This window comes from Meles meles, chromosome 10 (assembly GCF_922984935.1).
Source record: "Meles meles chromosome 10, mMelMel3.1 paternal haplotype, whole genome shotgun sequence".
Taxonomy (NCBI): Eukaryota; Metazoa; Chordata; class Mammalia; order Carnivora; family Mustelidae; genus Meles; species Meles meles.
Genome location: NC_060075.1, coordinates 7,124,277 through 7,145,699, shown reverse-complemented (window position 1 = coordinate 7,145,699; position 21,423 = coordinate 7,124,277). Strand labels below are relative to the sequence as shown.

Below are 21,423 nucleotides of genomic sequence, written 5' to 3'. Positions count from 1 at the left end.
AAACCAAATGGGATTAAAACAAGAAATCACAGGCAGCAAGAGACCAGCTGGGTCTTAATAGCAGTAATCCATGTGGGATATTGCATAAGTTCTGAACTGTGGTAGTAGCAATAGAAATAGGAAACAAAAGGAGCCGATTTCCGGCCTTCTGGTTACAGACGAAAATTACGTTTTGACTTTCCCATTCATGACATCACTAAAACAATAGTAAAAGAATTTCACGGTCAACAAAGATGAAGGATGGAAGAGAATAAACACCATAGGTGAGAATTGAACAGATTTTTTTTGAGGGGAAAAAAAAAGAGGACTTAGGGTGGTGAGTCCTGGGTGTTGTATGTTAAGTTAAGCACTAAATTCTACACTTGAAACTATTACACCGTATGTTAACTAACTGGAATTTAAATAAAAACATGAAAAAGGAAAAAAAAAACTTTTGGAAGTTGAAAGGCAGATTCTGAGGATAAGGAAGGCTTGGTTTAGAGGGTACACAGAGGCACACCTGGCAGGAAGGCCACTGTTGCTGCAGGACTGGAAAGGCTCAGGATCTGAAGCCTCCGGTGTGGCAGGAGGTAGTGTGAGATGGGCCAGGGCTTGGGGGATGACGGAGAGACCCCAAACCTGTAAAATTAAAAGCCCAGCATCTCCCTCTACTCCCAAGTACAGACCATGTATTTAGAACACATGCAATGGGACCATCTCAGAAGAAAGGAGCCTTAGAGGTTGGCCTAAGTAGGACCTAGCAACACTGGCTACGACGGGAAGCATCTAGATTGATGAGGCCCTAGTTCCATATCAAAATCCTAGTGGCAAAGCTGGAGACCTGGCAGCTCTCTGGAAGAATGAACAGCCCTGAAAAGCAGACCCATTTATCGGCCTGCGAGGAGGCAGCCGTGAAGTGGCCGGCTCTCCCGCTGTGGCCCTCTAGTCTCACGCAGGCCAGTGCCATTTCCAGTTGGGGTTTCAACACCTTCCGGGGATGAGTTCGAAGGAGGAGTCGTTCTGTGAAAGAACAGGATCAACAAACGTGGAACAAAAGGCAACAGGAAAAAGCTGATAATACAGGGAACAGAAGAAAATGTTTAGAAGTCCGCATGGTCAGATAGAAGAAGCTGCTTCTTACAGTAGTAAATTAGGAACAAGATGGCATGAAGAAAGAACTCGGTTCAGATGATAACCCAGAATTTTAAAAGAAAAGTAATAGAGCTAGAAGAATAGCAGAAAATGAAATAAAAGGACACGAAGCTTTGGAGACCGAGAACTACATAGGAGGCCTAATGTCTGACTGTTAGAAATTCTGGAGAAAAACAGGTGATTTTTTAAAAATTTTAATATCTTTCTATAAAGAGAATATAAAATCATTTCTCAGGACTGACTACGCTAAATCTCTAATGCCCAAGATAATGAGAAGATCAATACCGGGAACAAAATTAGGATATCTCTATATACAGAGAATTAAGAGATAACCATGCCTGTGGACTGAATTTAAGGGAGCAGCATGAAGTTCCAGAAGTAGTATTGTCCAGTTGGTCTAGAGCACAGCCTGTCTGTGCTGGAGCTGGAAGACCAGGGACCCATCGTGAATGTTGCCAGAATTAAAGACCACGGGTACCGGGAGTGAAGAAACCCAGCTTTCAATTACTAGGAGGTGCATATGGGACATACCCAAAGCCCCAGGCCACCCTTCGCAGAGGCGCAGTTACAGAAGATTGCCATAGTCCTGCGTCCTCTCCTTTGTAGGCCATCATTGAGTTATAGGGGTTCTTTCTGTATTCAAGGGACCAGTGTCCTGTCACATAGGTTTTGCTAATGGTTCTCCCAGTCCAAGGTTTGCTATTCCTTTTCTTAATGGTGTGTCTTTGGATGAGCAAATGTTTCTTTATTTTGAGGAAACCTAATTTATTTATTTATTTTTTGGGCGGGGGGATACTTACTGCTTTCTGAGACCTATAAGAAGCCTTCCCCTAGGTCACAAAGATAATGTGTTTTCCTCATAAAGCCTCATGGTTTGGGCTTTTACATTTAGGTCTGTAATCCATCCTGAGTTAACTTTTGTATATCTTGTGAGATAGGCTTGAGGTTAATTATTCTACCCTATGGACATCCATTTTTATTTCAGCCTTATTTGTTGAAAAGACTTGTCCCTAGTAGATTGCTTTGGGGCCTTTGTTAAAGTGTTAGTGTAAGTGTGGTTCTATTTCTAGAATTGTGTTTCGTTGATCTACATATCCATCTTAAAGGAATGCTATCTTACTACTTGGTTTGTGTTTTGTGAAATATTTTTGCATCTGTGTTCATGTGGCATATTGCTATCTTCATTTTTTGTTTCTTGATTACTGTCGCATCATGAAAATTCTTAGACGTCGGGTAGTATAAGTCTTTCAACTTTGTCTCCCCCTGCATCAGTTATTGTAGGTCCTTTGCCTTTCTCTTTAAATCTTATATTTAGTTTGTTGGCTTCTTCTGGAAACTGCCCGGGTTAAGATTAGGATTGGATTGAATTTTTTTTTTTTTTTTTTTAATTTTATTTATTTATTTGACAGAGAGAGAGATCACAAGTAGGCAGAGAGGGAGGCAGAGAGGCAGGCAGAGAGAGAGGAGGAAGCAGGCTCTCTGCAGAGCAGAGAGCCCGATGCGGGGCTTGATCCCAGGACCCTGAGATCATGACCTGAGCCGAAGGCAGCAGCTTAATCCACTGAGCCACCCAGGCGCCCCTGGATTGAATTTTTTAATAATGATTTTATTGAGATAATAATTCACATGCCTTACAATTCATCCATGTAAGTGGTTTTTCAGGGGTTTTTAATACATTTGGGTGTGCTTAACTGTCACTACAGAAAAATTTAGAACCATTTTCATTACCTCACAGACCCTATACCCTTTAGCTACCATCCCCTTACTCTCTCCACCCCTAGTTTTCTGTCTCTAAATCTGTTGTAATAGATTGTCTATTCTGAACATTTTGGATAAATGCAATCATATAATACATGGTTTTATGGCAGAATTGTGTATCCTTCAAAGTCATGTGTTGAAGCTCTAACCTCAGTTTTATGATATTTGTAGTTTGGGCCTTTGGGGGAGTAATAAAGTTAAATGAGATCCTAAGATGGGCCCGGAGCCCTTAAGGTTGGTGTCTTCAGGAGGAAGAGACCCCAGAGAGTGCTGTCTCCAAGCAGAAACAGGAAAGGCCATGAGAGGAGACAGGGCAAGGGCAGCCATCTGTGAGCCAGGAAGAGCGATCTCACCAGGAACCAATCCCGATAGCGCCTTGATCTTGGACTTCCAGCCTCCAGAACTGTAAAAAATTAAATTTCTGTTGTTTAAGCCCCCCTGGTCTGTGGTATTCGGTATGGCCGCCTGAGCAGACTAATGCCCGTGCTCTTCTGGGACTGTCCTCTTCCGTTTACCATAACGGTTTCCAGCTTCACCCGCATTGTGGCATGTTATCAATATTTCGTTCATGGTCGTGGCCATACGGTACTACACCAAGTGCATACCCATTTTGCTCATCCGTCAGTTGATGGACATTTGGGTTGTTTCTGCCTCTTTGCTATTGTGAATAGTGCTGCTCGAGATACCTGTGAACAAGTGTTTGTATGCACGGATGTCTTCATACTCGGGTAGATGCCCAGAAATGCAATTTCTGGGTCACACGGTAGCGCCAGGTTTAACCATCTTGCATAACTGTTTTCCAGAGTGGGGGTACCATTTTGCTTTCCCACCAGCTGTGTGTGAAGGTTCCGGTTTGCCCACACTCTGACCAGCACTTGGTGTTATGGGTTTGATTCTAGCCATCCTGATGGGTGCGAAGTGTTACTCACTGTGGTTTTGATTTGTTTCCCTGATGACTAGTGGTATGTCTATTGGTGGTTTTTATACCTTGCTTAAAACAATGTCAGTTAAGATCCTTTGCCCTTTTTTTAATTGGTTTGTCTTTTTATTGAATTGTAAGGGTTTTTTAATACTAAACACAAATACTTTATCAGATATATGACTTTCAAATATCTTCTCCCATTCTGTGGATTGACTTTTCATGTTCTTGATTGTTCTTTGATGCAAAAATTTTAAATATTGATGAAGTCCAATTCATGGATTCCCCCCCCCCCCCGTTTTGGTTGCTTATCCTTTTGTTGTTATGTCTAAGAATCCCTTGCTAAATCCAAGGTCATAATTTAGTCTTATGTTTTCTTCTACATGGTTTGTAGTTTTAGTGTACACATTTAGGCCTTTCATCCATTTTGAGTTTCTATGGTGTGAGGTACAGGGTCAAAAATTCATTCATTTGCATGTGCCTGTCTTAGCTGTCCCAGCACCAGTCATTGAAAGCCCGTTTTCCCCCAATGACAGGTCTTGGCACCTCTGTTAAAAGTCATTGGCCACACACGCATGGATTATTTCTGGATTCTCTGTTCTGATCAAAATGTCTATCCTTTGCCAGTACCTTTCTGTCTTGAGAGCTGTGGTTTACAGAAAGTTTTGAAATCTTGACGTAGGAATACTCCAACTATGTTTTTTCAAGACTGTTTTGGGTTTCCTTGCAATTGCATACGAATTTTAGAATCAGCTTGTCACTTCCTACAAAGAAACCAACTGGGTTGCTGATGGGGATTGCCTGGACTGTGTCTCTCAGCTCAGGGAGTGTTGCCCTGATGTCCTCCTCCCTTTTCTCGTGTAAGCATTTGAAGGTATAAATTTCTCAATAGAGTTTTTATCTTTGTACCACAAATTCCGTTGTTTTCTTTTCACTATTTAGTTCTAAACATTTTATAATTTTCCTTGTTACTTCTTTTTTGAATCTCATATAGAAATGTTGTTTAGTGGGAAATAGTTGGCCTTTTCCAGGGCAGCTCATTGTTAACTGATGGCAAATTTAATTCCATTTTGGTCAGAGAACAAACTCAGTCTGATATCAGTCCTTTACAGTGTATCAAGGGCCATTTTAAGGGCCCAGAAAATAGCCTTATTTGATGAACATAATCTCGGACTGTTGAAAAGGATATGGATTCATTGGGTGTAGACTGTGGTGTGCCAGAACAGGATCGTGTCAGCCTGCGGGAGAGAACTGTGCCCTCATGTTAGCAGCTTGAAATCTGCGGTGGCGCAAGCATTACACCAGATTCTGTTTTATGTATTTTGAAGCTCTGTGAGGAGAATACACATTCATGGTTGTCTTTCTAATACATTGACCCTTTTATTATTATGAAATGTCTGTCTTATCTCTGCTGGTATTTCCTTGAAGTCTGTTTTGTCGGTTACTGTTACATCTCTTCAGCCTTCTCGTGCCCAATCCCCCCCCCCCCCCCCCCAGTTTACGGCAGCCTCTCTGTGTAACCACATCTAGAGTGGTCCTACTGTTTGTCCCTTCCAGTCATCCCTGTCTTTGGATTGTAGGTTTCAGTCTATTTATTGTAAGCATTAACAGGTTGATTTTTAGGTCTACCGTTTTTTGTTTTTTGTTTTTCTGCTCTTTAAAAAATTTCTTTGTCCCTCCTTTCCTCCCTTCTTTTGGGTTATTTGAAAATTGCTTCAAATTGCTTAAGAGACTTCACATAGTACAGACTTGCATTTCAAGGGGAAGAGAATTAATACTACATGAAACCTTAGAAACAGTAAGCCTCTGGTAAGTAGAAAAGACTATTTTTCTTAATTCTTTAAAATACAAAGGACAGAGCCACCTGGGTGGCTCGGTTGCTAAGTGTCTAAGTTGTTAATGTGTCTTTTGGCTTTTTCGCTATTCCTCGGAGGTTTTGTATATGTGTTACTGCTTTAGGGATTACAACATACTTTTTTGTGGTTTTTTTTTTTAACCCACAGTTGGCTCTTGAATAACATGGGTTTGCACTATGTGGGTCAACTTACACTCAGATTTTTTTTTCCAATAAATACAGTATTTCAGCATAGTTTCTCTTTTTTTGGATTTCCTTTTCTCTAGCTTGCTTATTGTAAGAATACAGCGTATAAAACATGTAACATGCAAAATGCTAATTGACTGTTTATGTTTTCAGTAATGCTTCTGGTCGACACTAGACTGTAGTTACATTTGGGGGGAATCAGAAGTTGTATGTGGACTTTTGACTGCCTGGAGGGTCAGCACCCTTAACCCTCCCGTCATTGTTCAGTGGGGCACTATATTCAGAGTTAATATTGTAGGTCAGAGAGTATAGAAACCTCGTAACTGTAGAGTTACATCTTTTTGTCACATCTACATATGCTTTAAAACCCACAAGACAGTGTTGTAAGTTTTTGTTTTAAACTGTCCTTTATATTTTATTTTTTCAAAGATTTATTTATTTGACAGAGACACAGCAGGAGAGGGAACACAAGGAAGGGGAGTGGGAAAGGAAGAAGCAGGCTTCCCACTGAGCAGGGAGCCCAAAACAGGGCTCGATCCCAGGACTCTGGGATCATGACCTGAGCCGAAGGCAGACACTTAGCAGCTGAGCCACCCAGGTGCCCCTGTCCTTTGTATTTTAAAGAATTAAGAAAAATAGTCTTTTATACTTACCAGGTATTTACTGTCTCTAAGGTTTCATGTAGTATTCTCTTCCCCTTGAAATGCAAGTGTATACTATGTAAAGTCTCTTAGTTTTATTTTAGCCTTTATTTTTGGAGAATGTTTTTACTGGAAAAAAAATTTTTGGATTGATAGGTGTTTCTTTTTTCTTTCTTTCAACGTTTAAAGGAGATGTGACTACTCTGTCTTCCTGCCTTTCTCATTTTTGATGAAAACTCAGTGGTAATTTGAATTCTTTTTTGGTATGTTACAAGTAACTTTTTCCTCTCGGCCTTCAAGATTTTTTCCTCCCCTTTGGTTTTCAGCAGTTTATTTTCATTTTCTTTCTCTCTACTTCAGAATTGATCATTTTTGTTGGTGTCTCTGTATCAACAAAAGATAGTGTCTTATCACCATTCTGCTCTCAAGCCCATCCAGTAAATAATTTATTCTAGATAATACAACATTCAGGGGCGCGTGGGTGACTCAGTCATGAAGCGGCTGCCTTTGACTCCAGTCATGATCCCAGGGTCCTGGGATCGAGCCTTGCATCAGGTTCCCTGCTTGGTAGGAAGCCTGCTTCTCCAATCGCTCCCCCTGCTTGTGTTCCCTCTCTCACTGTGTCTCACTCTGTCAAATAAATAAAATCCTTAAAATATAAATATAAATATATATATATATATATATATATATAAAAACAAACATTAAGTTCTAGATTTTTTTCGTAGTTCCTATATTTTACTGCACTTGGTGTTCACTTAATTCCATACGTGTTTCCCCTTATCTTCTGGATTATAGCTGTTGTGGGGGCTCTGTGTTGTCTCCTGACCCCAGCATTTGGGTTATCTCCAGGTTGGTCTTTCAGTGATCTCTTGAGAGTTGGTCTCATTTTCTTGTTTTGTTTTTTTATACCAACAAAATTGGATCGTGCCATTCCCTTCTTCCACGACTAGGATGCCCGTCCGTATAAACTTCTTTTGTTTGTTCTCTGGTGTCTTCAGACGGTTGGTTTTATATTTCTTCCAGTTCGTAGTTGCTCTTTGCCCAAAACGCCGTTAGGTATTACACCGGTACTAGCCTCAGAACCAAGGCTAAAGTATAACTTAGAGTTTCCACGTAGACTGATACAGGCGCCACGGAGACGTGAGTACTGGGATGAAGGCGGGTCAGGGCGGGGCGCTGCGCTGTGTTCTCTGTCGGCGGGATTCCAGTGACTTCGGCGACCGCTGATCTGGCAGAGAAGATGACAGGCATCCGATTCTGCCTGGACCAGTCATCCTCTAAATCGAAAAAACAGTCAGGAAACTCGAGCGTGAGTGGCGGGAGCCCCCACCACGACCGTCCGCAGCCTCTCCTGACTGCCGTCCGCGCTGACTTGGGAACGAATGTGGAGTTAAAGTGGGTAGAAACTGTAAAAGAGGTTTCCTTCCCACTGCAGTTGTGCCTTTTGGCTCCTTCTTGAGGCCCAGGTTCCTTGCGTTGGGCCCAGGTCCTCTTTGAGGCGGTGAGGCTGGGAGGGCGGAGTGGCGGGGGGAGTGTTTCCAGCGCGCTGGCCGTGCCTCTGGCAGGGGACTTGGTGAAGAAGAAGGAAATCTGTGCCTAAAAGGTTTTTTTTTAACTTTCAGGGTCCTGAGTTCAGGCCCCACATTCGGTGCAGAGATTATTTAAATAAAAACTTAAAAAAAAAAAACAAGGTCCAAATGGATGCATCACCTTTTATCTCCATGTCTGAAGGGACCAGACTGAGATGCTGTTGTTCTAAGCTGCTCTTTCATTTATTGGCATCTTTTTAACATATTTTAATATCGGTCTGTGAATGTACCACAGTTCGTTGATTCTAGATTTGGGTTTTTATTTATTTTTTTTTTTTTTTTTGAGTGTGGGTGGCCCAGTACCGTAGTCAGTCGGGTGGCCGTCATGATACGGAGGTCATTGCGGGCACCTGCGGACTCGGCTGCACCTTGTCCGGTCAGCAGACCGTTACGGACTTGTGAAGAATCAATCCTGAAAAAACCTTTTCAGAATTTTTTTTTTAATTTTATATATTTATTTGAGGGAGAGGGGAGAATGCACAAGCAGGGAGAGGGAAAGGCAGACTTCCCACTGAGCATGGAGCCCAACATGGGGCTGGATTCCAGGACCCCAGGATCGCGACCTGAGCCAAAGGCAGACAGACACTCAACCGACTGAGCCACCCAGGCGCCCCTGAAAGAAACTTTCAATACGAAGCAAGCTTAGGGCCAAAACTTACAAAGTGGGTGGGAGCAGACGAGAAGGAAGTCCTTGGCTCCTCTGTGGACAGCTCGTAGGCCGTGCGCACATCCTCGGTGAGCCAGAGGACCGTGGTACGCGGGAAACACAGACCTGCTCAAGAGGGTCATTGACTCAGCGGAATGAGACTGTGAAAGCTTTCGGGAATGTCTCAAACAATTCATTTAACTGTCCTTACAAAGAGTGTTAGGATAAATCTGTTTAAGTCTAAACAGCTAATCTTTAAATATAAAAATTCCATCTAAGAATGTCATATTTTAATTGACAGCATTTTCTTAGTGGTACTTAAAGTAATGATACATAAGGTTTTTGCCATTGTGAGCAATGCTGTGTAGTTCACTAGCTAAGTATTTTTATGCTTCTGTGATAATTTCCCAGTGATAAATGCTTATGAATATAATTGCTGTATCAGAGTAATGCGCTTTAAGGCTTTGAATATTTCCAAATTTTATTCCAGAAAAATCGTAATTGTGTACGTTCTGATGCTCCCATTTTCCTGCCCTTTAGCTGTCATTGGGCTTTTTTTTTTTTTAAAGGCCTTTGTTAATTTAATAGCTGGAGATGCACATATTGTCAGGAAATAGAAGTCAGTCTGAACAAGGTAACCTAAGGAATTTCTTAGGGGGGAAAAAAATTTCTTGGAGGAGCACCTGGGTGGCTCAGTCGGTTAAGCATCTGCCTTTGGCTCTGGTCATGCTCCCAGGGTCTTGGGATCCAGTCCTGTAGGGCTGGATCCCGAGACCCTGCTCACCGGGGAGTTTGCTTCTCCCTCTTCTTCTGCTTGCTGCTCCCCCTGCTTGTGCGGGCACTCTCACTGTCTCTCTCTCACACAGGTGACTGGACAGAATCTTTGAGAAAAGAAAAAGAAAAAGAAAAATTCCTTGGACCCAAACACCTAGAAATGGGTGCTGGATCAAAATTAGGAGCGTCTGTGTGTCTCTGTGAGGATTTGGGCACCAGCCAGGGGTGGGGTGGTGGAAGACAGAGGCTGCACAGAAAAGGAGACAAAGCCTTGTACCTGGGCAAGGAAGGGTGAAGCTGCTGTTTCCATGGAGATCTTCAGTGACAAGGTGAACTGGAATGGTAATGGACTCACTCTGCCCCGGAGGCAGCTAGAAAGTAGTTCGAGCCAAGCTGTGGATGTGGGGGGAGTGGGGGAACGTCTGTAGAATTTGTTACCTTGGGTTTGAGTTTGTATTACCAGCTTTCGGAGGGATTTCCCCAGGCTCAGAAATGAAGGTTGCAGAGCAGAGGAGAGATTCCATGAGAAAAAGTCACACAGAAGGAACAGCAGAATGAGAGCCCCAAGAACATCAAACAAAAGCATCTTCAGAGGGTGCCCCTAAGAATGTGAAAAGTGGTTACATAAAAGAATCAAAAATACAAAGGAATAAAACAGGAGAAAGAAAACAGACTTTAAAAAGAAACTAGAAAGCAGGGGGTGGGAGGGTGGGACCCAGAAACTTCTAGAGTTGTAAAATAAAGTGTTTAAGAGTAGACAGCAAATTTGACACAGATTCTTTCAGAATCGCTTAACTAGATGGAAAATCAAGAAAAAAGTCGGAAGTTTCAGCAAAGATAATGTGATGGAACAGAACCGAAGACATGAATTAAGATACAGAAGTTGACGTGAAAATGTTTGACGTACATATATTAGAAAATATGGGAACAGAAGTATTTCAAGAGATGGCAACCCAAGAATTTTCCAGAACTGGGGAAAGGCAAAGAAGGCATGGCTGATTTCAAGATAACCAAATAAAGTGCATTAACTCCAGAGTGATGTAAAAACGAGAGCAGATTAAGGGATCCATCAATCCAATAGAAAGAAAAGACAACAAAAAATACAAACAAACCAGGACAGTAAAAATCCAGATAGCAATGCATAAAACAGTATGTGAAAGTATATTTATATTTTGATGTTATGATAAAACCAGACGTACCCATCAGAGAACGACTTCCACCATTTTTTCCCCCAAGACTGCATTTTGCTGTGGTTTGCAATAGACATGCCAAGCCACAGAGATGTAAAAGTTGCAAATAAGTGGAACAAATGTATTTGAGGTAAATTCCAACCAGAGATAGGAGTAAGCGTACTAACATCTGGTCCAGTGGATTTTCCAAGGCACTATTGTGAGGAGTAAACAGTTACCTCCTAGTGATGAAAAGAATGAGTTATCAGTGATATTATTCAAAGTTTATGTATTTAACAGCCTCAAAATATGTGATGTATTTTAGAGACATATAAGAGAAACTAGCAAATCTGTAATTAGGGAGGTATCCGTTAAAAAATTCTCAGTAATTAATAAACAGACATCACTAAGATCTGGTGAAAAACAGAGTTGACCAACTTGCTCTAATGGTTCCCTGTATCCAACAGCTAGAGAATGGGAATTCCTTTCAAGCACATGTAAAGAAAATCACAGTCAGCTGTAGGTCTTACCACATTTTTAAAAACTATCAAAGAAGTAACATTATCTGATTAATTCTAAAATGAAATTAAGGAGTTTGTTTAGAAGTAAAAAAAAAAGGTCACTTTGGAAATCTAAAAAATCCTAAATAACTCTTAAGAGAAATAATAATGGAAGAGAGAAAATACAGCCGAATGGTAAGGAAAACCCATATATATCAGACCAGGTGATGTGAAGAAGAAAAAAAATCTGAAGTTTTAAATGCTTCTATTAAAAAGAACAAAGACTACAAAGCTAACAGACCAGAACAAGGATTTTTAGAGACTAATATAAAGAAGTACATTAAAAAGGAACAAAATAAAAGTAATAAAAATAACCCCCAAACTGGTTTTCTGCATGATTAATCATAAAAACATTTAAAATAAATACATCACAGAACAGGTTTTGTAAAAGAGACTGGCAGGATAGTTGAAAACTTCACTGAAGTGGACAGTTTTCTAGAAGCAGCAGTACCCAGAGTGGGGAAAGGATAGATGATGTCATACATGGTTTGTGAACCGTTGCATATCCCTGCAGAGAAACATACAATTCTATTTCTTCCTCATACACAGTTTTACTCTAGGTAGACTAGAAATCTCAGTGCAAAATCAGCTGAAGAAGAAAACGTACCAGCCCCAGCACCTTAGCAGAGAAGAGGATTTCCTACCTAAGAAAGTGTAAGCCATAAGAGAAAACTTGTGAAAATTTGATGATGGCAAATAAGAATTTCTCTTTATATGGTGCTTTCCATTTAAAAAAGTTAGGCTACGAACTACGAGAAGATAGTAACGACTATGTAATTGATAAAGCAAGGATTTTCACTGTACACTTCCGTGTACAGTACAGTCTAACACTGCGTGCTTACGTTTTTAAAGTTTTTCAGGCAAAATTCACATACTGTAAAGTGCACCCATCTTAAGGGCATAGTTTGAATTTTTTTTTTTAATTTTTTTTTTTTGACATGTATATACACCCAGGTAAACCGTATCCTACTCAAGGTACAGAGGTGGTCAGTCAAATCACTCCTCATTTCTATCAATAGATGACTTTTGCCTGTTTGAGAACCTCCTGTCAATGGAACCATGCATCTCTGGCTTTTCCCCTTTGACATGTTTTTAAGACTCATGAGGCATTTTTTTACACCGCTGAGCATTACTCTGCTCCACGCATCTACCACCGTTTGTAGAAGAAACTGCCCCATTTTTCCAAAGGGATTGTATCGTGTTACACAGTCATCATCAGTGTCTGAGCAGACTCTGTTTTTGAAAAGATTATGAAGGATAGGACAGAGAATATACAGGACAGAAAATGAAAACGATGAATTCCTAAGCTGCTCAGTCTGCCTGTAATCAGACAAATGCTGACGAAAGCCGGGACAAGCCACGATTCGGAGGTAGACAATGAAATGCGTGCATTGCCGGTGGCTGCCCGGTGGCTTGTAGAGCACATACGGCAAGGTGTCGTCGAGTGCATGGTGGGCCCTCTCCTGTCACCTGCCGATTCCGAACGTGTATGTGAGGGAACTCACTAGTACAGTTCTCTGCAGCTTTGTAAATACCCCAAGTTGGAACCCAAGTGATCCATGGTAGGGTCTGTCGACAGGAAGATGGATAATTTCTTGTGGATCTTACTGTATCTGATGTTTGAGTACAGGTGGAAAAGCAGTTTCTTGCATCGTTTCACAGCAAGCTCTGAAGACCGTCACAGGAATGCCAGGCACCACGTGATGGGGCTGTTTGCCCCGAGGGAGAGGAGGAGGGGCGGCATTAAGGAGGACCGTGAGGCAGGTCTGCTGCAAATCTGCTTTATTTAATTTCTTAAAAATTGAGGTGGGATGTAGGTAGAATGAGACAAGCTTGGGAATATGAGATTTGTCCAGACTGGATCATGAGTTTTATGAGCGTTTACCCTGTGTTAAAATCTGCTTTTCTTGTACATTTGAAATATTTAATAAAATGATTTACTGTTTTAAGGCATAGTTGATTACTGCTGAGGTTGAAGGTTTTTTCGTCTTGTTTTGTTTTGTTTAGACCCTTGGCCATTAATATTCAGCTTTGGGATTTTCTGTTGGTTTACCCTGCCTATGTTCCTATGGAGGTTAACTTTTTCACACTTTTTAATTAATTGGTTAAAGATAGTCACTCATTGAAGATCTCTTTTTCTGAAATATTTTCAGAATTTCAGAGCTTTGAAGGCTTTGCTTAGAAAAGCCTTCCCCAATCTGAGATCAAAAGTCTGTGTATGTTTTGTTTTATGGTTTCGGTTTGTATATTTTCATTCTTAATCTATCTGTGATGTATTTTGGAGCATGGGATATTCTTTACTGTCTTTACTCATCGACTTGAAACTAATGGGCCAGAATCTTTTGCCTTACGGATTTTTCTTCCTAAATCATTCAGTTAGCTTCAGCCCAGAAATACTACATGCAGACAAACTGAGATAGTATGAAAGGTGACAAGAAGTAGAGTGGCTCTCTGCCTTAGCCGTCCTGTCTGCCATGCCCAGCCGCCCCCCACCGCTGCTTGCTCTCTCCCGCAGTGTCCTGATGGCCGCGTCTCCAGCCCTCTTAGCCGCGCAGGAGCCCTGCTGCCTGTGATTGGCCGGTTTGACACACGGGCGACTTTCGGTGGTGATAAGTAGTCTCCTGCACTGCCATTTCTTCTGTATGTTGCCCTTTGTCTGCAAAGTATAGCTTTAAATTCATTCATAAATAATTTTAAAGTAAAGTTTTAGTTATTTTGGTAATTATAATATATGCTTCTAGAAATACAGCTAAGCATCATAATAGACTGGTTATAGCTTTTGGTTTTTCTTGAAGGTGATAATTGCTTTTGCTTTTATCCTCTCATTTGGAAGCTTTGTACCAATTGCCACTTCTTCTCTTGCCTTCTGATACACTCTAAGGGCAGTATCCCATAAGGTCAGTCACGTTACGTGATTAGAAAGTCCTGTGTCTCTTCAGCCTTCCTCAGAACGTTCCATCGTTCTCAGCAGGCTGCTCCCTGGGCCCGCAGAAATGCTAATTGACTTCAGCTTTATGGTGTTGAATGGAATCTTTTTTCCACTCTAGTTTTAACAGATTGGTGTTCATAGATTGGAAATATTGGTATAAATAAATTTTCTTTAAAAGTATTGCAGTATTAATCATTGTTGACATTGATGATGTGTGTTGACTTCCTTAACTTTTCTCCAAGTCATGTTTATAACTACTGCACGAGTGTTCACCAGTCAAACCAAGCCCGAGGGGCTGGCGTCCCTCCTTCCAAATCGAAAAAGGGACAGACGCCTGGGGGAGCTCAGTTTGTTGGCTTGGAATTATACAAACGTCTTAAAGAATTTTTGAAGAATTACTTGACAAATCTTCTTAAGGTAAGATGTTTAACATATATGCTGACCACTTTATAATAGAACGTGAAAAAGTAGTAATGAAGTGATGATTCTAACTTGAGTAAATGCTGAATCTCGCCTTGTTACGTCGTGTTCATTGTTTCCGGCGTTGATGTGTGCACGAAGGTGTTTCGTTATTGCTTAGTCTTTGACCTGTTGTGAAGGTGAAACTTTAATAAGCCCTTTTCTGTTTTTTTTTTTAATTTGTTAATGAGAAGTTGTGTTGTTGTTTTTTTTAAGATTTTATTTATTTATTTGACAGAGATCACAAGTAGACAGAGGCAGGCAGAGAGAGAGAGGAAGCAGGCTCCCTGCTGAGCAGAGAGCCGGATGCGGGGCTCGATCCCAGGACCCTGGGATCATGACCTGAGCTGAAGGCAGAGGCTTTTAACCCACTGAGCCACCCAGGCGCCCGATGAGAAGTTTTTGATAGCTATACCATAGTAGTACGTTCCTTAAATTACTATTGTATATTTGGTTGTTAGAAATTGGTGAATCTTCTAATTTCAAGCATATAATTATGAATTCAGATAACTAATGTTGTATTTTGAACCCAGTGTGTTTTGTATACAAATGTATAAATGATCGTAAGATTATCCAGCCTTTGGAAACCACATTTTTCCCGTGTGACCTTGCCTTTTACACAAGGTCATGTAGTACATTTCAGAACCACAGTGAAATCGTGCTCTTGGCTAGGATGGGTTTCTCTACAAATATCCATGGCCTTTGAGTATAGGTTCCTCCCGCTCCAAGCCATTGCTCGGGCAGTGGTAGGAGTTTTTTCCCCTTCATCTTCTGCCTTCTCCATCCTCTCTGACAAAGGCAGTGTGGTGCCTTCCATCCAGCCCCAGGATGGGCAAGTGGCCCTTACAGCTGGTGCTGCCCGTATCACGTAGAGAGAGTGAAGACCTCTCTGTCTTCTGCCCTGGGAAATTTGTGCTCTGTGTATATCCTTTAAAGCCTTTTTTATTTACACAGGTATTAGGCAAACATTTCAGCATGCTTCAAAATTGTTTTCCTAATACATTTTACAAGGTGACTGGAAACTTAGTATCATTCTAACAGGCCATAGTTGATTGACCACAAATTGTGACTAAAATTTTCATGTTCCCGAAACAGTGTTTCTGATGTCCTGCCAAACCCACTGTGTCCTTATTTTTATTCACAAGGCTTGGTGAAGCGCACACTGGAATGAATTATTCTTCAGCATTGAAGCGAGGAGTAGTAGCGTAGCGTGTTGTATGAGAGTATTGGTGGCCGTGCCGTATCAGTGATATCTTTGCATTTTTAAAAAAAAGTTGATTTACCATAATCTAGAGGGGCTCAGCTTTACATTTTATAGTTCCTTTATTTAAATATAAATGAACAAAAACGTGGGTGCATCAAGATGCCGTCGGGTTTTCGCGCGGCTTGTGAGGTCACGTGGGTACCCCATGTTTGTGGCACTTGGGCTTCTTACAGTCCAGTCGAAGACGAGGTGAGCGAAGGGGGCGGCTTGCCCGGGGTCTTGGTCCCCGGCGGGGCTCCCTCCCTCCTCGGCTGCTGCTTTTCTGCCGCAGGATCTGTCGGGGACACTGCAGGGAAAACCTTGTGGATGTCGTTAATACCTGAAAAAATGTCAAGTTGGTCCTTCACGTAAAAATTTTGTGGTTTAAGTTGTGGAAATCTTGGTAAAAAATAATTTTGATAAATGCACATTTTCCCCTTGAGTTCTTACTAAAGAGGAAGAACTATTGCACCATTATACTTACTTTATTTTTACAGAAATGTGACAGATTACTACAAAAACTATACATTTACCATTTTTAGATAAAATTTAATGAAGGAAAAAGAGGCATTAAAAAATCTATTAGTATTAGCTCTGTGGTCATAGGACATTTTAATTTTAATAGAAAATATAAAAAATAGGGATGATTTTCAGGTGAATTCCTTTCTTGTTAATAAAAACAAATTACTCTCATTCTAACAGTTCAAGATTCTAAATAAATAAATATTCCAGCTTCTTCGAGTGTATATGCATATTTAATACCACAATGAAAAAGTTGCACTTTGAAAAAATTTTTGTTAAAATTCACTCTTTAAACTGGTTCATCAGAAAAAAAAATTCTCTAGTCTGGTTCTCACTAGCTGTGGTCTGGTGAGAATTGGTATTAATGAGCATGTTTTTGTATACAAAACAAAACCTCATCTGAAACCAAACACATCAATGTATTTTACTGCAGTAGACTTGTTTTAGGTCATTTTTGTCTTTATCGTGTGACAAATTAAGAGCTTGAGTGAACTTGTTTTTAGGATGGAGAAGATTTGATGGATGAGAGTGTCCTCAAGTTCTACACGCAGCAGTGGGAGGATTATCGATTTTCAAGCAAAGTGCTGAATGGAATTTGTGCCTACCTCAATAGACATTGGGTTCGCCGTGAATGTGACGAGGGACGAAAAGGAATCTATGAGATCTATTCTGTAAGAAATACGTATTTTTTAAACACTTTTCTCATGTGTATTTTCTTAGTGATACCGGATCCTATCCGTAGGGGTATCTAGGCAAATATGAAGCCTTTTTCAGAATAATAAGCTAATTTTCTTCTGCTTTAATTTATCAAGAAATGACCCTTAAATATCTTGGGGCAGGAAAGGGGAAGGATCCGGACTGATGACAAGTTTCTTCTGCAGTTGTTTGACCAGCCATCCGGTGCAGCCTGGAACTGTCCCAGTTTAGCACTGGCCTCCCACGTGCTTCCCGCGTCCGGCAAACGCAGCCCCTGGCCTGAAACCCAGGCCTCATGGATCGGCCCTTGGGGTCTTGGGTTTAAGAAACTGTTCAAGGAGAGGACTGTCCTGGGAGATAGATGTCCTCCTACCCTCTCACATTACAAAATAATACGAACAATATGACCGAAAACTGCAGGTTTCTTTCAGACCCCATGAGAATAGATTTTGAAAAGGCAGAGTTCGCACGATTAAATCATCTTCATTATCCCGTTTCTTCGGTCAGGGAAGCTTGTTCTAGGCCCATAGGTTTCCAAAATGTGGTCGCCGAACCTGCCACATCTCAGACCCCTGAGAATTTGTTAGAAACTCCGATGACTGGGCCCAGCAGAGTGTGGTCGCAGGCCCTCGCGCTCCGTCTGACGTGCCGTCAGGTGGGAGCACCAGCGTCGGAACGCGGTGAAGGGGAGGACTCGGCCGCGGTCAGTTCGGAACGGGCTGTCAGATGCACACGCTGTACTGTCCTCGGACCCGGGGTGTGAAGATGTCGGCTTCTGCACAGTGAGGTTCTCTCCATATCCGAGAGCGTTGGTATAATACCGTACCTTATTGCTTCACTCTCGACAATTTAGTAAGAGGAAAACATCTATCATAGATGCGTGACAGACTCATGATTTATAGAGTTCATTTTCTCTGCCAAACTGTTACTTTGTAAAGTTACTTGGTTGTGTAGTTTGCATAAAACTTTCTAGGTTTAGTGTTTGATTTGAGCCGTTTGTCCTTGCCCTTTTCTTTTCCATTGGCAAATGCTTTCTTGAGACCGAAAAGTTCTCAGTAGAGGAATCAGCGGGATTTGGGTTGATTTCCTCTTGGATCCCACCTCGACCCGGAACACCGCGTGTATCCTGCCATAACATGACAGACTCCTAAAAATCATTATAACTTAGCTTTTTGTGTACTATATTCAAGAACAATTAAAGAAAGTGCAAGTACAATTATACCTCAAGATTGGACTGCTTTTTTTTTATTTACTTTAAAAAATTCATATTTTCATATCCTTAAATCCTCTAGTTACCATTGGTAATGTAATAGGCAGCCATACATTGTAGCAGAGGCCGAACAATATCCCTGTCTAGAAGCAGAATTTCCTCTGTGTGCTCTTCAGTGAACCTGATGAATTTATTTAAAGTTTAAGCATCAGCCGTGGAACAGGGGGGCACAGCGATCTCTCATTGTATCTTCGAGAAGTTCCAAAAGGTGGGGATGATTTGTCAAAAAATACAGTCTGACTTCTTTCCTCATAATTCTTCGTTTTTAATTATAGAAGGTTGTTTTCCTTTCATGCCCACCAGAGCACGTAAATTAATTTCATTATTGATACATTAAAGTGATTGAGCCCTGACACTCTTCCTCCGAACTCTCTCTGGTGTACCGCTGGCCTTTCTTTCCTACCTTGCCGACTCTTCTTCCTCCCTTCCGTCCAAATGACAAATCATCCAGAGTCGAATTAGAGCTAAGGCTGTCTTAATTTAGAAAAATGTTTGGGAAAAAGTTACTTTTGAAGGTGTAGAATACCTTCCTAGGAGTTCACAGCCATGGCATCGCCTTTTCCCTCCTGCCTCACTCCTGCGTTGAACAAGTCTGCAGAGTCGAGAAAGGAGAGCGAGCGAGAACTTGAACAGGGAGAAACATATTTTCCGGATAACTGCCCCGGGTTGCATTTCTCCTGAAAAACGAGCCTCTTCCTCTCCAGCATCTTTTTGGATATCATAGTTTCAAATAATTCTGAAGTCTTCTTTTTATGCTAGTATTACACAAGTATGTATTCATACTTTATTAAAAATAGTTTTCTCTTAGAACGAAATCTCGCCATTGGCAGCAACATGGATGGCTCTGAAGAGGATTACGCTAAGCAAAATCAGTCAGTCAGAGAAAGACAGACACCGTATGATCTCACTCAGATGTGGAACTTAAGAAACAAACAGACCAAGAAAAAGAGACAAACCCAAAACCAGACTTTTCCCTATAGAGGACAAGCTGATGGTTACCAGGGGGGAGGGTGGGTGGAAGCAGGGGGACAACAGGGGATGGGGATTAAGACATGCACTCGTGCGCTCACCGCGACGGGCCGGGGGTGATGTGTAGGATTGCCGGACCCCGGAAACCGGTGTACCTCGGTTAACTGTCCTGGAGTTAAAATTTTTTTTAAATAATTAAGAAACAGTTATCTCTTAAATACTGCTTTCATACTGTCTTTTCTTGTGTGGTAGAAATATCACTCAGTATTAATTAAATCACATATAACCGTTTCTGAAATACAGATCTTCTGTAAACCCAGGTTTATCTGTGGTTAAATTTGGGAAAAACAAGACCGAAAGCATTTGTGTGTGAGTTCCTCAGCGCTTTGAGTCCTGAACCTTGTAAATTTGAATTTTACTCTGAAAAGTATCCCTCTTAACAAACAGCTTAAAAATCAGGAACGAATTACAACATTTCTCTCTTGGGGGGACATTTTATAGTGAATTTTACCAGTGATTTTCTGCTAGTACCTCTGTGGAAAGTTTAAAAACTTCATCAAAGGAACCCCCCCCCCCCCCCACACACACACAAATACAAGTAAAATGGGAAATCTGAGTAATTTGTGTATAATGAATTGCCTCTATGTAATTTTGGTGCATTTTCGGTTGTATGCATCCAGGCAACATAAATCACCACAATTAAGATACAGAACTTGGTCTGTTACTTACTTTACTATTAGGAAACTAGGATAAAAGGGATTATCTGCATTCAGTGTGTCGGGTCAGAAATGAGATTTGGGCCAGGGAACAGTGTCGGGTCAGAAATGAGATTTGGGCCACAGGGAACAGTGTTGGAGGTTCACTCCCTTGTTTCCCTGTAAGCTGACCTGTATCTTCTCCTAAAATCCAGATTTGCTTTTTATCTTAATTATTAAAATGTGAGCTAAAAAACATCCGTACTCTGATACTTCCTGCAGTTGTGAACCCGAGAGAGTGGCTCTCGTTTCATCATGATGATAGATTTGTGCCCAGTTATAATCGAGAAATATGGATCAGTGAGATTCAGGCGGATTCTTGTGTCTTCCGTCCTAGAAAAACGTGGTAGAAGTATGGACCTTTTACGCTTCTCTGTTTTCTTGTCACGCAGCTTGCCTTGGTGACTTGGAGAGACTGTCTGTTCAGGCCGCTGAATAAGCAGGTAAGGACTTGGGTGAGCGTGTGCGTGTTCTCCTTTCAAAATCCCTCGCAGGTTTGCTCCTTGGCCAACATCTCCCCTTCCTTTATCGCGTCCTGCGAGTATCTTCCATCGTGCACTGTCTCGTGAGCTCAGGCTGAGAGATGTGTAGGAATCCGCATCTCGTAGTCTAGGACCTACATGTCTCTTTGTCTTTGTTCTTCCCGAAGGTGACGAATGCTGTTTTAAAACTGATCGAGAAGGAGAGAAACGGTGAAACCATCAATACAAGACTGATAAGTGGAGTTGTGCAGTCTTACGGTAAACAGTCTCCCTTCAATGTGGCCAGAGTTTTTGTACCGATTGACAGCCGTAACGGTGTTCTGCCGGATTCATTTACAGACACTTTAGTAGATTTAAGAATATTGTTTGCATTTACAGGGCGGTCGGAATTCTCTTTAAGTTAGTGTGATTCTGTTCAATTTTACCCATCATAAGAATTGTTTGATCTTTGTACCTTAAGGGAATTTTGAGGAATTAGACATTTATTTTCTGGGCTCGCATTGAGCTACTATAAATACGATATAGTTGAGTGTCATTAACGGATGATAACCAGAGTCTCTATCAGGTTGAAGAATTGAGATTGAGACACCAGTGTGCTGATGCAGTGTTTTAAAAACTTCGGTGCCATCGTATTTCTCTGGAAGTTTAGTCATTTTGAGGGAGCGGGTGAAATTGGTGAAGGGGATTAGGAGCTATAAACGTCTCCTTATAAACTAAGTCACGGGGCGGGGGATGAGGTGCAGCATGGGGAATGAAGCAGTAATATCGTAATGACTCTTCAAGGGACAGATGGGGACTAGACTTAACTGTGGGGACCGTCTTGTACCCAAATACCGGCTTGCTCTGACGGAGCCCGGAAACCAGGAG

The 21,423-nt window shown here is 41.4% G+C and overlaps 1 protein-coding gene across 2 annotated transcripts in view; it reads left to right on the top strand.

The window, feature by feature from the left end:
* Window positions 1-21,423, top strand: part of CUL1 (cullin 1) — a 103,520-nt gene that overhangs the window by 49,958 nt on the left and 32,139 nt on the right. For both annotated transcript variants that reach the window (XM_046020287.1, XM_046020286.1), the window contains exons 3-6: window positions 14,403-14,577; window positions 16,888-17,055; window positions 20,467-20,517; window positions 20,724-20,814. In XM_046020287.1, the coding sequence (XP_045876243.1) occupies window positions 14,403-14,577; window positions 16,888-17,055; window positions 20,467-20,517; window positions 20,724-20,814 (485 nt within the window). The remainder of the gene's footprint in view (window positions 1-14,402; window positions 14,578-16,887; window positions 17,056-20,466; window positions 20,518-20,723; window positions 20,815-21,423) is intronic.